Genomic DNA, 17,479 nt, shown 5'->3' with positions numbered 1-17,479 from the left:
GACAGAAAAATAGATCAGTGAAATAGATAAATCTAAAATTATAGTTGGAGACTTAAACACCCCTTTCTCACCAATTTATGTAATAACTGAAGACAAAATCAGCAAGGATAGAAAAAAACCTCAGTGATGACATTAACCAACATAATCTAATCAATTTAGAATATCCAACAATAGTAGAATAACATTATTTTTATTTTTTATTTTTTTATTTTTTATTTTTATTTTTTTTGAGACGGAGTTTCGCTCTTGTTACCCAGGCTGGAGTGCAATGGCGCGATCTCGGCTCACTGCAACCTCCGCCTCCTGGGTTCAGGCAATTCTCCTGCCTCAGCCTCCTGAGTAGCTGGGATTACAGGTACGCACCACCATGCCCAGCCGATTTTTTGTATTTCAGTAGAGACGGGGTTTCACCATGTTGACCAGGATGGTCTCGATCTCTTGACCTCGTGATCCACCTGCCTTGGCCTCCCAAAGTGCTGGGATTACAGGCTTGAGCCACCGTGCCCGGCTAGAATAACATTATTTTTATGTCAAAATCACATCCTGGGCCATAAGCTAAATGTCAACAAGTTTAAATGAGTTTAAATAATATAGAATGTGTTCTCTGACAGTAGTAGTATCTAAGTAGAAGTCAATAAGATAGTAGGAAATTCTCCAAATACTTGGTAACTAAAAGACACACTTGAAAATAATTCATGGGTCAAAAAGTAAGTCTCAAGGGAAATAAAAAAGTAGTCTCAGATTAAGCACCCACTTTGAGGCAGCGATGAGCTATGGTCCCATCCTACCGAATGCCAGCCTGGGTGACAGAACAAGACCCTGTCTCTAAACAACAACAAAAAGAAGCTAAAAGGCACACTTCTGAATAATCCATGAGTCAAAGAAGAAGTCTCAAGGGAAATAAAAAATACAATAAACTGAATTGAAATGAAAATATGATATATCAAAGTCTATTGGACATGGCTAAAGCAGGCTGAGAAAACTTATTGCACTAACTGTATACATTAGGAAAAGGAAAAGTCTCCAATCAAGTGCCTATTTCAAGAATCTAGGAAAAAAAGAACAAAAGAAACCGAGAGCAAGAAAAAGCAAGAAAAAATAATAAGAACAGAAATCAGTGAAATGTAAAACAGAAAAACAATTGAAAAAGATAGATGAAACAAATAGCTGGTTATTTGAAAACACCAATGAAATTTGCAAACTTCTAGAAAGACTAACCAAAAAACAGCAAAAAAGAAAAGAAATTACCAATATTAGGAGTAAAATGGAATAACAACTTGAACACTGTAGACATTAAATGGATAATAAGGCAATATTATGAACAACCCTATGCACGTAAACTTGACAACTAAAAGGATCAATTCTTTAAAATACACAAACCAGCCGGGTGCAGTGGCTCACACTTGTAATCCCAGCACTTGGGGAGGCTGAGGCAGGTGGATCACCTGAGGTCAGGAGTTCAAGACCAGCCTGGCCAACATGATGAAACACCATCTCTACTAAAAATATAAAAATTAGCTAGGTGTGCACCTATAATCCGAGCTACTCGGGAGCCTGAGGCAGGGGAATTGCTGGAATCAGGGAGGTGGAGGTCTCAGTGAGCCGAGATCATGCCATTGCATTCCAGCCTGGGCAACAGAGCGAGACTCTGTCTGAAAAAAAACGGAAAAAGAAAGATGGGAAAAAAATTGAAGAGATGGAAAGGGAACCTATAGAATAAAAGAGACTTAAGAGATACCAACTAGTTACAGTGTGTGGCCTTATTTGGCCCCTGATTCAAACAAATGGTAAAGAAAATGCCACTGAGGGACATAAAGGTTGAACAACAGAAAGATATGCCATATTCTTGGACAGGAATGCTCAATATTATAAAGATGTCATTTTTCCTAAGTTTATTTATAAATTTAATGTGATCTCTGTAAATCAGCCAACATTTAAAAAACATTATCGAATTTCTACAGAAAATAGTTTTTTAAGTAAAAATAATCAGGAGATTCTGAAAAGAAGGATTATTAGTCCTACATGATAGAAAAACATGAAACCATAGTAAAACAGTGTAGTGCTGGGACATGCATAGACATACAGATCATTGAAACAGACTAGAAGGTCTAGATACAGTCATCAGTACTTCTAGTAAGTTAGCACATGGTTAAGATGACATGCAAATCAATGGGGGTAAGGGGGAACATGGAATATGTAACCAAATGTATCGGGACACTTGGGTAGCTATCTGGGAAAAAGTGTAACCAGTCTTAAAATTACACAAAAGTTGGGCATGGTGGCTCATGCCTATAATCCCAGCACTTTGGGATGCTGAGGCAGGCAGATCTCTTGAGCCCAGAAGTTCAAGAACAGCCTGGGCAATATGGCAAAACTGTCTCTACAAAAAAATACAGAAATTAGCTGTGTGCAGTAGTGAGCCCTTGTAGCCCTAGCTATTCCAGAGGCTGAGGTGAGAGGATCACTTGAGTCCTTGAGGCAGGGGTTGCAGTGAGCTGAGATTGCACCACTGCATTCCAGCCCAAGTGACAAAGTGAGACCTGGTCTCAAAAAATAAACAAACACCAAAATAAATACCAGCTGGATAAAATGTGTGTAAAAAATTAAACCATGTAAGTACCATAAGAAATCCTGGAATTAAAATAATCAGAGTGATGAAGCCTTTAGAAGTATTTCACAACCGTAGAAACCACAGAAGAAAAATATATATATTTTACTTAAGCAGCTGTAAGATAAGTCACAAACTGGAATACAGTTTGCAATTAATTTCTGTACAGAAGTCAAATTTACCTTTAAAGAGCTCTTACATATTAATAAGAGGAAGAATCTAATGGAAAAGTATACAAAACATAGGAATATGAAAAGTTCATGGAAAAGGAACTATAACTGGTTCTTAAATATATGAATAAAATTTCAACCTGACTCTAATACAAAAAATAAACTTATGCTTAGATGCTATTTTCATCTGTCAGATTACAAAGATCACAGAGTTTGATAACATACCACACAGGTAAATGTGTTATCAAACTCTGTTATCCTTGCTGAAAATGCTAAAGCTGAATGAAAGTAGGAAACAGAGGAATTGAGAAACAAATTAAATACTATGAGGAATAAAATGAGACAAATCTAGAGATGTGACATTCTATGTAACTATTAGCCTGGTGTCTTCAACAAAAGAGAGAAATATTTGAGAGAAAAAGTATGTGTAAAGCGGGGACTGTTATAAATGAAAAGAAACATGACAACCAAATGCGACATGTGGTCTTTGAGTAGATTCTGGTTTTAACAGAGCAGCTATACAATAATTTTGGGGATAACTTGGAAATGTTAAGTATAAAATGGACACTAGATGAATTAAGGAATTATTTAATGCTATTATCACACTTGCTAGATGTGGAAACTGATTTTGGTTTTCTAGGAAAATGTCTTATTGGGGATTTATATACTTTGGTATTTAGGAGTAAGATATGATGTCTGTAATTTATTTTAAAAGTACTTCAGCAAACAAAGCAAATATGATAAGGTATTTGAGCAAAGCTACATATGATAAAGCAAAAAAATTGTTAAATTTAGATTATGGTTATATGGATAGTTGTTATACTATATTGCTTTGTGTACTGAAATTTTTATAGTAAATGTTAAGCACGCAGAGTAATGCTATAGTGAAAAACATTGTACACACTCTGCATGCTACCAGATTACTCTGTTAATCTGTTAAGCCTTATGGGAGGCAATATGGGGAGATCCAGAGCAGTGTTTTTCTTTTTTCTTTCTTTCTTTTTTTTTTTTTTTACCCAAGTTCAAGGGATAAATCCAAGATAGAGCAGTGTTTTTCAAACTTCAGATTGTGACTTTTTTAGTCATTCCTAAAATCAATTGATGGGCATTATGACTAGTAATTTCTTCTATATGAAATAGAATAGAAAATGCCTAAGGATTTTGATCTAGTAAAGATTAATAGTATATGAAGCTTTGTTATATAATCATATGTATCAGTTCCTTTTATACACATGCACGTACGTAATTATAATCTAAAACCCATTTCTATTATAACTTGCAGGCAAAAAGTTCAAAAGTTACTGAAGCGGTCCAGTATTTTCCACCAAAAGTCACTGATGTTGGTGCCTTCTCTACTTCAAGTTTATTTTTTTAAACTTATATATCTTTGACAATGCTTTGTTTGTTGCACCCTGGTTATTGGATGGATGAGTTTTAAATGTCTCATTTTCTTTGTTTTGATTTTTCTAGTAACTGTGACTGAAGTTTTACCAAAGGAAAAGAAACAGAAAGAAGAAAAGACCTTAATTCTTGGTCAAGCTGTGGTGGATCTTCTTCCCTTACTGGAAGGTCAGATGTATGCTTTGCCCAAAAGTGGAAATGGCAAAGCTCATAAAATTTAGCCCCAGACAGATACAGAAATTAGCCTCAATGAATTTGAGGGATTTGAGGGGAAAAGTGGGCACATTTATCTCTGCTTGCAATCGCACTAACTTAATCCTTTCTTCTTTGGCTCAACGTGGGCTTCTTTTTGCAGGACAGAGTTCATTTCAAACAGCGGTTCCATTGCACCCTGTGCAGGGCTCACCCTTAGAGACTCCTAGTTCAAGTGTTAAGGTAATCAGAGTTTTAGCTCTCTATATTTTAGCCTGCCATTCAATCTAACAAGTCTGTCCGCTATTAAGGTTCAATTCAGTTCGGTGTAATGCATTGGGCATTTTCTTTTCACAGCACACACAATGTTAGATTCTGGGAAACAAAGATAATAAGGTAGAGTCCTACTTTGAAAGCCCACGATCTGTATATCATAGATTATAACCCAGTGTGATTCAATGGTGGAGTGAGGCACATGGGCACAGAGCAGGTATCAGTTACATTGTCCATGGGTAGAGGCAAGGAAGGCTTAATCGTGGAAATAACTCTTGAGCTATGTCCTGATGGATCACGTAGTATATGAAAGCATCTCATATACTTTAGGGCATAGTAGCATGCTTCTCATTGAAGATTTCTGATCCAACAGTTCCAGCCCAAACCCCTTTCTGGAATTCTAGAATATCAGACTTTACAAGCACCTACTATATACCTCTATAATGGTATCCCATAGGCACCTAAAACTCAACATTCCAGAACTGAACTCAGTATTTTCCCTGAAACCTACTCTTCCTTTTATCTTAGTTTTTTGACTAGTGGCATCACCCATCCATGAAATCATGGAACATAGAACCTAAATTACATCTATGACTGTTCCCTTAGACCCTACCTAATTCCAGTCCTAAAATCTGCCTTTCATCACATCCAGCCTTTTCCATCTTCTAAGTGTCTTTAGGTTTCCTTTTTGGATTCATTCCTACTTTTTATTGCGTTATTATCTCTCACTTGAATGGCTACAAGTAGTCTTGTGCCTACCTTTGCCTCTCTCTAGTTCAATCTTCCCATGGCTTGCACAGCGATTAAAAAGTGAATCTGATCTCATCTCTTCCCCTGCTTAGTACTATGTAGTTCATGGATTCACCCACTGCTTACAAGTTAAGGTCCAGGTCCAGATTGCTTAGCAGGCATACAGCATCTTTTTTTTTTTAAGATGGAGTATTGCTCTTTTGCCAGGCCGGAGTGCAGTGGCATGATCCCAGCTCACTGCAACCTCTGCCTCCTGGGTTCAAGCAATTTTCCTGCCTTAGCTTCCTGAGTAGCTGGAACTATAGGCATGCACCGCCACGCCCGGCTAATTTTTGTATTTTTTAGTAGAGATGGGGTTTCACCATATTGGCCAGGATGATCTTGATCTCTTGACCTCGTGATCCACCCACCTTGGCCTCTCAAAGTTCTGGGATTTCAGGCGTGAGCCACTGTGCCCAGCCAGCATATTTTATGATGGGAGCCTCCCTCTTTAACCTCATCTTCCATTATTCGTCTCCTTATATTAATACTTCAAGTTCCAGAATCCTGAATTACTTACATATACCTAAATGGAAGATACCATACTGTTCCAGTCCCCCTTTACATAGACTATTTTTCCCTCTAAGACTAGTCAAGTACAGTAGTGAGAAGCGGTAAAAGAAGAGAACAAAAAATTTGATCTGTAACTGACTGTGAATGGTCAGTTGAGATAACTCACTACCTTTGGACCAGCCTACATAAACTGTTCTTATCTAGAATTATTTCTCTTTCCTTCCTCTGCTAATCCAGGTTTTAAATGATAGGCATCCTGTAACTGTCAGCCCAGCCAAATAGTTATTCACTTCCTCCTTGGTGTCCTTGACTGCACCATTTTGTACAGGTCTCTAGTATAGATTTCACATAAATCATGGCACTATACCATGAGTTCCATGTTGAAAGGAACTATATATTCTTTGTCTTTATATCCCTAGTGATGTAGCAAAGTACCTAGCATTCAATACTCAATTTTTTTTTTTTTTTTTTTTTTGAGACAGAGTTTTGCTCTTACTGTCCAGGCTGGAGTGCAATGGTGTGATCTCAGCTCATTGCAACCTCCACTTCCTGGGTTCAAGCAATTCTCCTGCCTCAGCCTACTGAATACCTGGGATTGCAGGCAGTCACTACCATGCCTGGCTAATTTTTATATATTTTTTCTTTTTTTGAGACAGAGTCTTGCCCTATAGCCCATGCTAGAGTGCAGTGGCATGGTCTTGGCCCACTGCATCCTCCATCTCCCAGGTCCCGGTTCAAGCCATTCTCTTGCCTCAGCCTCCCAAATAGCTGGACTTACAGGCATGAACCACCATGCCCAGAAAATTTTTGTATTTTTAGTAGAAACGGGGTTTCACCATGTTGGCCAGCCTGGTCTTGAACTCCTAACCTCAGGTGATCTGCCTGTCTCAACCTACCAGAGTTCTAAGATTACAGGCATAAGCCACCTTGCCCAGCCTCAAAACACATTTAAAACCTACTTTGTACGTGTCCTGAGTGAAAATGTCAGAGATATACACATATATGTCTATACCTATTTATGTGGAATATATACATAAGTATTTGAAAACAAATATTTTCTTATTACAAAGCACTGCATTTAAGTTACAAAAATAATCCTAAGTTACAGATTAGCCAAAAAAGCATCCAATCTCACTTACTCATGTGCAATTACTATTGACATTTCATTTTTTTTTTCCTTTTTTGAGATGGAGTTTCACTCTTATTGCCCAGGCTAGAGTGCAATGGCACAATCTCAGCTCACTGCCTCCCCAGGTTCAAGTGATTCTCTGCCCTCAGCCTCAGCCTCCCCAGTAGCTGGGACTACAGGGCATGTACCACCACGGCTGGCTAATTTTGGAATTTTTAGTAGAGATGGGTATTCACCATGTTGGCCAGGCTAATCTTGAACTCCTGATCTCTGGTGATACACTTGCTTCGGCTCCCAAAGTTCTGGGATTAAAGGAGTGAGCCACCACACCCAGCCGACATTTCAATTGAATCTTCCAATTCCTGTTTATATGTATTTAGATATATACTTTACCTCGGAATGGTAGAGTGGGAAGGGATCTAATTTAGGGATAAGATTCTCTTCTTGGCCCTATCTTCTCTAAATCATGGGACCTAGAGAATATTATTTCAGTTTATGGAAATAATTAAGCTTTACCTTCTTATCTTGAAGAGTGATATGAGATTCAAATGAGTTAATGAAAAAAGGAAGACCTCTGGCAGTTTCCAAAATGCTGCATAATTTTATTCTTTTACAGCAATGCAGTCTCGAAGTTAAAGTATTAGTGGCAGAACCTTTACTGACCACAGCCCAGATCTCAGAGGGCAATCTACTGAAGGTCACATTGGAGGCTGCTTACTCCGTGCCTGAATCCTTCATTCCAACAGGTCCTGGGCAGAACTACATGGTTGGTCTGCAAGTGCCATCAGTTGGAGAGGTAAAGCCTTACTGCCAGATATTTATAGAGATTCAAACATGTCTGCACTCACATAGCCATCTCTTCCTCACCTCTGAGATTTCATTTAAAGCACTACTTTGCTAATGGCTGAGATTTATTTTAGGCTTGAAAAATAAAGTTTATTTCTATTTGTATACAGATTTTAATGTTTATGATTTACATATTTATTAAATATATTGTACATTAAATATAATTTAAATATATGGTGGAAAATATGTCAGACATTTAAAATGGCGAATTTTGGTGCATTTTCTTACAGATTATTTTTATGTGTACATTTTATAGATTCTGTACAATTGCTTTTTTTTTTTTTTTTTTTTTTTTTTTTTTTTTTGAGACGGAGTTTCGCTCTTGTTACCCAGGCTGGAGTGCAATGGCGCGATCTTAGCTCACCGCAACCTCCGCCTCCTGGGCTCAGACAATTCTCCTGCCTCAGCCTCCTGAGTAGCTGGGATTACAGGCACACGCCACCATGCCCAGCTAATTTTTAGTATTTTTAGTAGAGACGGGGTTTCACCATGTTGACCAGGATGGTCTCGATCTCTTGACCTCGTGATCCACCCGCCTCGGCCTCCCAAAGTGCTGGGATTACAGGCTTGAGCCACCGCGCCCGGCCTACAATTACTTTATTAAACAAAACTTTCTCTTAATTCTATGTTATTTTCTTAGGCCAAATTTCTAGATATAGGAATGATTGGCTATGGAGTTTCTTAGGCTCTTGATGGAGATTTCTAAATTGCTTGCTAAAAGGCTTATATTCAGTTAACACTTCCACTTGTCTTATATCCAGGGCCATGTATGTGAATGACTCGCTAAAGTTGTGTAGCAACTGTTCAGTTTGCTGAGGACTTATGAGGTTCTTGGGACATGAGACTTTCAGCACGACAACTGGGACAGTCCTAGGCAAATGAGGTGGCTGATCACCCTTCCTGGGAGCAACCTACATAGCTATATGAGGCAGATCTGTGCTTTGCCTTCTCTCCAACTTTGGGATTGTATTGAAAAATTTCTATTTGTTTTTGCTAATTTTAATAATTAAAAGTACCTTTTAGGCCGGGCGCGGTGGCTCAAGCCTGTAATCCCAGCACTTTGGGAGGCCGAGGCGGGTGGATCACGAGGTCAAGAGATCGAGACCATCCTGGTCAACATGGTGAAACCCCGTCTCTACTAAAAATACAAAAAACTAGCTGGGCGTGGTGGTGCGTGCCTGTAATCCCATCTACTCAGGAGGCTGAGGCAGGAGAATTGCCCGAACCCAGGAGGCGGAGGTTGCGGTGAGCCAAGATCGCGCCATTGCACTCCAGCCTGGGTAACAAGAGCGAAACTCCGTCTCAAAAAAAAAAAAAAGTACCTTTTATTTGTTTTGTTTTGTTTTTCTTTTGGAGGTCTTAGTATTTTTCTTACTGATTTATTAAATTCTGGCCAGGATAGGGTGGCTCATACCTGTAATCCTAGCACTTTGGGAGGCTCAGGCTGGTAGATCACCTGAGGTTAGGCGTTTGAGCCCAGCCTGGCCAACATGGTGAAACCCTGTCTCTACTAAAAATACAAAATAATTAGCCAGGTGTGGTGGCAGACACCTGTAATCCCAGCTACTGGGGAGGCTGAGGCAGGAGAATCACTTGAACCCGGGAGGCAGAGGTTGCAGTGAGCTTAGATCGCGCCATTGCACTCCAGCCTGGGCAGCAAGAACAAAACTCTGTCTCAAAAAAATAAAAAAAATTCTTCATATGTAGAGAAAAATAATGTTTTTTTTCAAGTTTGTCAATTTATACTTTATCATGTTTATTTCTGGTGTATTATTTATTTTTAATTTGGGTCATTCCTTTGGTATACAAAAGTTTTTTTAATATTATATCTTTTTCTTTTTTTTTTTTTTTTTTTGAGATGGAGTTTTGCTCTTGTTACCCAGGCTGGAGTGCAATGGTGTGATCTCGGCTCACCGCAACCTCCACCTCCTGGGTTCAGGCAATTCTCCTGCCTCAGCCTCCTGAGTAGATGGGATTACAGGCACGCGCCACCATGCCCAGCTAATTTTTTGTATTTTTAGTAGAGACGGGGGGTTTTACCATGTTGACCAGGTTGGTCTTGATCTCTTGACCTCGTGATCCACCCACCTCGGCCTCCCAAAGTGCTGGGATTACAGGCGTGAGCCACCGTGCCCGGCTCTAATATTACATCTTTTTCTTTTAGGTTTCTTGCATCATTTTAAACTTGAAAAGGGCTCCTTTATTCTGATGTTTGATGAAAGGATGCCATTCCAGGTCCTAGTTTTGTTCTTGTTTTTGTTTTTGGAGATGGAGTCTCGCTCTGTCACTCAGACTGGAGTGCAGTGGCATGATCTAGGCTCACTGCAACCTCTGCCTCCCGGGTTCAAGCAATTCTCCTGCCTCAGCCTCCCAAGTAGCTGGAACTACAGATGCCTGCCACCATGCCTGGCTAATTTTTTGAATTTTAGTAGAGACAGGGTTTCACCATGTTGCCGCAGCTGGTCTTAAACTCCTGACCTCAGGTGATCTGCCCACCTCAGCCTCCAAAAGTGGTAGGATTGTTGGAGTGAGTCACCACACCTGGCCCCAGGTCCTAGTTTTTGGAGTAGTCTTAGTTCCAGCTTCCTCTCCCACCTGGGCACAGGGCCATGCTTCCTTCTCTATAAGAGTGTCTGGATCTGACATTTCCTCAGTTGGTACAGCATCATGCCATGAGCTTATCCTTTGGGTATTGAGTTGCTGCTGCTGCCAGTTCTGGCATGTTTAAACTTTCTTTTTTTGAGACACAGTCTCACCCTGTTGCCCAGGCTGGAGTGCAGTGGTATAATCTTGGCTCACTGCAACTTCCACCTCCCAGGTTCAAGCGATTCTCTTGCCTCACCCTCCTGAGTAGCTGGGACTACAGGCGCCTGCCACCACACCTGGCTAATTTTTTTATTTTTAGTACAGACGGGCTTTCATCATATTGGCCAGGCTAGTCTCGAACTCCTGACCTTGTGATCCATCTGCCTCGGCTTCTCAAAGTGCCAGGATTACAGGCATGAGCCACTGAGCCCAGCCTAGACTTCATTTACTTCTTTTCGCCTTGGCTACATGATAAAAGAAAATTTTTTGTTGTTGTTGTTGCTGTTCTACTTTGTCCATTATGTTGATGCGTTTGTTGCTGATGAAGGGTCCATTGTACTTTAGTTTGCTATAGTGTTGGAAATAGAATGTTTCATATATATATATAATTGCATTTTAGGTTTTGGGGTACATGTGCAAGATTGTTGCATAGGTACATACATGGCAGTGTGGTTTGCTGCCTTCCTCCCCATCACCTATATCTGGCATTTCTCCCCATGTTATCTCTCCCCAACTCCCCACCCTGCGCTGTTCCTCTCCTAGTTCCCCCCAACAGACCCCAGTGTGTGATGCTCCCCTCCCTGTGTCCATGTGTTCCATTGTTCAACACCCGCCTATGAGTGAGAGCATGTGGTGTTTGATTTTCTGTTCTTGTGTCTGTTTGCTGAGAATGATGGTTTTCAGGTTCATCTATGTCCCTGAAAAGGACACGAACTCATCATTTTTAATGGCTGTATAGTATTCCATGATGTATATGTGCCACATTTTCCCTGTCCAGTCTATCATCGATGGGCAGTTGGAAACTTCTTTTAAGGGCCATTTATATTTCTTTTCCAGTAAACTTTTTGTTCTTGTTCTTTGTCTATCTGTGTATCTCTATATCTATTTATTATTAAGAGATAGGGTCTCCCTCTATCACCTAGGCTGGAGTGCAGTGCACAATCATAGATTACAATAACCTTGAACTTCTGGACTCAAGCAATCCTCTCACTTCAGCCTCCCAAGTAGCTGGGACTATAGGTGCATGCCATCTCACGTGGCTAATTTTTAAATTTTTTTGTTAAAATGGGGTCTTGCTGTGTTGCCCAGGCTCATTTTGAACTCCTGGCTTCAAGTGATCCTCCTGGCTCTATCTCCCAAAGTGTTGGAATTATAGGCAGTAAGCCACCTTGCCTGGCTGATATCTCATGAAATGTAGCATGTTTTTCTTTAAATGTTGGATTTTCTTATTTCTCCTTCTATAAATTGCCTGCTTAACTATTTTACCAATTTTTACTGCAACTGTACTTTGGATAAGTTATAAGACATGAAAATGCCTATATTTTTAGCCCCTTGCCAGATTTTGGTTTGTTTTCTAAAGGATAATTTTTAAACAGGTATAAACACAACTCTCATATAAGCATAAATAACAGGATTTGGTCCAAGATTTTGTTTGACTAATTAGTGAGGGAATCAGTAAAATGTGACAACGAGTTCAAAGGAGTATATAGTCATATGGAATGCCGAAATTACTTTGCCAGTAATTCAAAACTTGTTATTAGCTTCAGGGCAGTAATTAGTTACATTGCCACTGGAAAAACTGTATCTGCATATTTATGAACAAGAATAATTTGCATTATTATCAAATGTCTATAAGTTACAGAATTATAAAATAGCACAAAGGCAAAGAAAGGCACAGGCCCCTCTCTAGAATCAGATTAATTATAGAAGGGTATGTTTGACAACACTTAGCATACCATTGAAAATACTCTTGAGTAATCTTTTTGTCCACTTCAAAGTCCTTTATAATCTTTCCTGACGTATGGTATTTATTTCTGTAGAAAGACTATCCCATTTTATTTAAGAATGGAACTCTGAAGCTTGGAGGGGAAAGAGAACCTGTTCCCCGGCCCAAAAAATGGCCCATTGCCAACATACTGGCTCCAGGAGCTAATAACATTCCTGATGCATTCATCGTTGGTGGTCCCTATGAAGAAGAAGATGGAGAACTCAACCATCCTGAGGTGAGAGACAGCCTGATGTACAGGTTTTTGTGATAAATTTAGTATACTGACAGATGATAGAACATTTTGTAAAACACTGTAATTTATATATATCTGCCACCTGTCAAAATAAAACAATTACATGCCAATATAAAACACTTATCTAATTCTGATGCAGATATCTCTGGCTTCTTAAGTCCAGCAAACAAAATAATTTATATCAAATGTACTCTTTATTTTTTTCCCTCATCCTATTACTAAAACTCTTTATTTTGTATTTATTTATTTATGAATAGGTAATTATCAGTCACTGTCAAAAACTAAGATATATGCAGTGAAAGTGTCCCTCTATTTATGTCTCTTCCTTCTAATTCCTTCCCATCTCATTATCCTAGTAGTGATAGCAGCAGTAGCCAGTCTGGAGCAACTCCTGCCACGATGCTGGCTGCAATGAGGGAGGCCCGGCTGGGTCTACACGCTCCATGGAGCCAGCAGAAGCCGGGAAGAAGTGGGAGCCCCACCCTCCCATGTGCAGCTGCAGCTGCCCAGCGACATACCAGCTGCATACCCCGGCATCTCTGCACTCTTGGAGGCTGGGAAGCCCTCCAGCCCCCATAGGTTTGGAAGTGCCTGCTCCCACTGCCTGGTCTCTGTCCACTCCCAGTGCCTGCTCCAATTTCTGTGGCCAAGCATGAGTGCTGTCACAACCTCGCCAGGTGTGCATGCACTCAGGTCAGCACTGACACACGAACCCCCTGCTGCCTCGGTGTTCCTCCAGACTTTGGGCACCCATGAGCATGGGAGAAAGTCTGAGGGGACGCTGAGGGCAGCTTGGCATGGGCCTGCAGGCGCCCCTTGGCATGAACAACCAGGGTGCTATGGATGGCAGCAGGAGGCAGACAGGCTCCTGGGCAAAAAGGGGCAGGTTCCCAGTGAAACCCCACCTTCAGGCCAGGGACTGCCTGAAGTCTGGGGACCAGGCTGCTAGTTCTGTGGACCGGAATGAGAATTTATGGTGCTTTTTCTGGGCTCACCCATGGCCTCCCATGGATCAATCAGTATCCACTTCCTCCCCTCTGAAGTACATAAATGCAGGACTCAGGCAGACTTAGGCAAAGAATGGGATGACTTGCCTGTGGAGAGGAGCTACCCACTGTGGGTCTCCTCTCTTCTGAGAGCTAGACACTCATCAGGACAACCTGTCTGCAAAGAAGAGCTACCACTACTCAGTGAGTCTCATCTGAGCTGTTCTGTTGCTCAGTAAAGCACCTCTGCCTCGCTCACCTTCCGCTTGTCTGTGTAACTCATTCTTCCTGGACACTGGACAAGAGCTCAGGACCTGCTGAATGCTGGGGCTGAAAGAGCTGTAACACAAACGGGGTTGAAACCCTTGCTCACCACATTGTAGGTGACAAGAAGGAGAAAAGAGAGAAGGGCTGCAGTCCTTCAGGAAGCCCAGACCTGGGAGCTCCCTGAGCCAGGGCTATGACGCTTGGGGCTCTTCGGTTTCTAGCACCACTGCATTCCCCATTGCCAGCCATGGAAGCTGTCTGCAGTATGCCTGGTTCAGCCACAGCCTTACAGGGAGCTAGCACCTGTGCTGTGCCTGGAGCCGCTGGCCCTGCTGCAGCCAGCATGCCTGGCTGTGCACAGTGGCCAGACCCCATGATCATGTGGGATCCAGGCCACAAACCTAGCACAGCCTGCTAGGCTGAGTGGGTGAAATGAGCCCAGCAGGCCCAAGCAGAAGTTGGGCAAAGGTGCCACCAACCACAGAGGTTTTCTGCTGGAAAAGCAGTCTAAGGATTCTGTGACAGTAGTCACCTTTATTACAGTTTCTTGTGTTTCCTTCTAGATACTTTCTTACGCATATAAAAGCAAATGCATAAGTCAAAAGAAGACTCAGAGACAGAAGCATTTAGAAAAGTAAAGAAAAGGTTTTCTTGCAAATTGTGAGAGTCAGACTTCAGAAGGATTGGCTCACCAAATAAAAAATAAGTATAGTCATTCTGGCTGGGCACAGTGCTGATGCCTGTAAGGCCGGCACTTCAGGAGGCCAAGGCAGGTCTCCTCCTCACTGAGGTCAGGAGTTCAAGACTAGCCTGGCTAAAATGATAAAACCCTGTCTGTACTAAAAATACAAAACTTAGCTGGGCATGGTGGCACATGCCTGTATTTCCAGCTGCTTGGGAGACCTGAGGCACAAGAATCACTTGAACTGGGCGGCGGAGGTTGAAGTGAGCCAGGTTTGTGCCACTGCACTCCAGCCTGAGTGACAGAGCGAGATTCTGTCTCAAAAAAAAAAAAAAAAAAAAAAAAAAAGATAGCGATCCCTTGGTATACTTGGGGGATTGTTACCAGGACAGGACCCCTGCATATATCAAAATTTGTGCATACTCAAGTCCTGCAGTCAACCCTGTAGAAATCATATATAGGAAAAGTTGGTCCTCCATAAATGTGGTTTTACATCCCACAAATACTGTATTTTTTATCCATATTTGGTTTAAAAATGGGCCAGGCACAGTGGCTCATGCCTGTAATCCCACCACTTTGGGAGGCCAAGTTGGGCAGATCACTGGAGGCAGGAGTTTGAGACCAGCCTGGCCAATATGGTGAAACCCCATCTCTACTAAAAACACAAAAATTATCCAGTGCAGTGGCATGTGCCTGAATCCCAGCTCCTCAGGAGACTGAGGCATGAGAACTGCTTGAACCCAGGAGGCAGAAACTGCAGTGAGCTGAGATCATACCACTGCACTCCAGCCTGGGCCACAGAGCAAGACTTTGTATCAAAAAAAAAAAAAAGATTCACATATATATAAGTGGACCCCATGCAATTCAAATTTGAATAGTGGCATGCTTCTGAATCCTACCTTCTTGGGAGGCTGAGGCACGAGAATTGCTTGAACTTAGGAGGCAGAGGCTGCAGTGAGCCGAGATTGCACCACTGCACTCCAGCCTGGGCAACAGAGCAAGATTCTGTCTCCAAAAAAAAAAAAAAAAAAAAAAGATTCACATAAGTGGAAACATGCAATTCAAATCGTGTTGTTCAAGGGTTAAGTGTATTTATAAGAAACAACACAAAATTACCAACATTACTTCATTTACATTAATCTATTCATGGCAAAACTGCAGGTTTCTTCACTTGATTCTCAGATATACAAAGATTATAAAATACCTTCAGACATCAGCATAATAAACATTAGGGATAAAAGTACTTTTCTTTTCTTTCTTTCTTTCTTTCTTTTTTTTTTTTTTTTGACCTGGAGTTTTGCTCCTGTTGTCCAGGCTGGAGTGCAATGGTGCAATCTCGGCTCACTGCCACCTCTGCCTCCTGGGTTCAAGTGATTCTCCCACCTCCAAGTAGCTGGGATTACAGGTGCCCGCCACCACACCTGGCTAATGTTTGTATTTTTGGTACAGAATGGGTTTCACCATGTTGGCTAGGCTGGTCTTGAACTCCTGACCTCAGGTGATTCACCTGCCTCGGCCCCCCAAAGTACTGGGATTATAGGTGTGAGCCACCGTGCCTGGCCAATAATGGTACTTTTCTTTAGGCTGTCCAGATTTTCAGGAAGTATTCAAAGTCTTGTTATTTTTGGAACTAGAATCTGTTAGGAAAAAAACGCTATTTTTGCTTTATTTCAAGGTATTAATGTTTTGTTTGTTTGTTTGAGACAGAGTCTCACTCTGTCACCCACGCTGGAGTGCAGTGATGCAATCTTTACTCACTGCAACCTCCGTCTCTTGAGTTCCAGCTATTCTCATGCCTCAGCCACCTGAGTAGCTGGTTTTACTGGCGCATGTCACCATGCCCTGCTAATTTTTGTATTTTTAGTAGAGACAGGATTTCACCATATTGACCAGGCTGGTCTCTAACTCCTGATCTTAAGTGATCCACCCACCTCAGCCTCCCAAAGTGCTGGGATTACAGGCACGAGCAACCGCGGCCAGCCTGTTTTTTGTTTTTTAACTGGGTGTATAAAACGTTTAATCAGACAGACATATATGTACTAACTAATGCATATATGCATTCTTTCCCCATTGTTTTTGTTACACAAATGTAAAGAATGTATACTTACACATACTCTATACAACTTGCTTTTACTTTGTGGTGTATTTTGGAGATTTTTCCACATTACATAAAGAGCAGTCTCACTCTTTTTCTTTATTTGTACTTGCTGTATAATATGACATTGTACAGACATACTTTAATATATACTTATTAATTATATTAATGAACACAAAAATTTGTCAAGGACATAGAAAATGGTATAGCACACTTACAAATGTTTCTTGAATTAGCTGATAATCCACTGATGGAAACATTTAATAGAATAATTTGTTAAATGGGGATAGTTGAATTATTTTTCATTGTCTGACTCTAAATATTTAAAATAGTAGAGATGAGGCTAACACTATTGGTGAAACACTGTGTGGTATCTTTTCACATCAGTATGATTAGTAAAAATTAGTACTTGGCCGGGCACAGTGGCTCACGCCTGTAATCCTAGCACTTTGGGAGACTAAGGCAGGCAGATCATGGGGTTGGGAGTTCAAGACCAGCCTGACCAACATGGTGAAACCCCGTCTCTACTAAAAATACAAAAATTAGCCAGGCATGGTGGCAGCCACCTGTAATCTCGGCTACTCAGGAGGCTGAGGCAGGAGAATCACTTGAAACTGGGAGAAAGAGGTTGTACTGAGCCAAGATTACGCCATTGCACTCCAGCCTGGGTGACAGAGAGAGACTCCATCTAAAAAAAAAAGT

The 17,479-nt window shown here is 41.1% G+C and overlaps 1 protein-coding gene across 4 annotated transcripts in view; it reads left to right on the top strand.

Annotated features, from left to right (window-relative positions):
• CFAP70 (cilia and flagella associated protein 70) overlaps window positions 1-17,479 on the top strand; it is a 118,782-nt gene that overhangs the window by 11,027 nt on the left and 90,276 nt on the right. For all 4 annotated transcript variants that reach the window (XM_074382383.1, XM_074382382.1, XM_074382385.1 and 1 more), the window contains exons 4-7: window positions 4,249-4,347; window positions 4,535-4,614; window positions 7,692-7,871; window positions 12,547-12,729. In XM_074382383.1, coding sequence (XP_074238484.1) covers window positions 4,249-4,347; window positions 4,535-4,614; window positions 7,692-7,871; window positions 12,547-12,729 — 542 coding nt within the window. The remainder of the gene's footprint in view (window positions 1-4,248; window positions 4,348-4,534; window positions 4,615-7,691; window positions 7,872-12,546; window positions 12,730-17,479) is intronic.

Source organism: Saimiri boliviensis, chromosome 12 (assembly GCF_048565385.1).
Source record: "Saimiri boliviensis isolate mSaiBol1 chromosome 12, mSaiBol1.pri, whole genome shotgun sequence".
In the NCBI taxonomy this organism is placed as follows: Eukaryota; Metazoa; Chordata; class Mammalia; order Primates; family Cebidae; genus Saimiri; species Saimiri boliviensis.
This window is presented reverse-complemented; position numbering and strand designations above follow the sequence as displayed.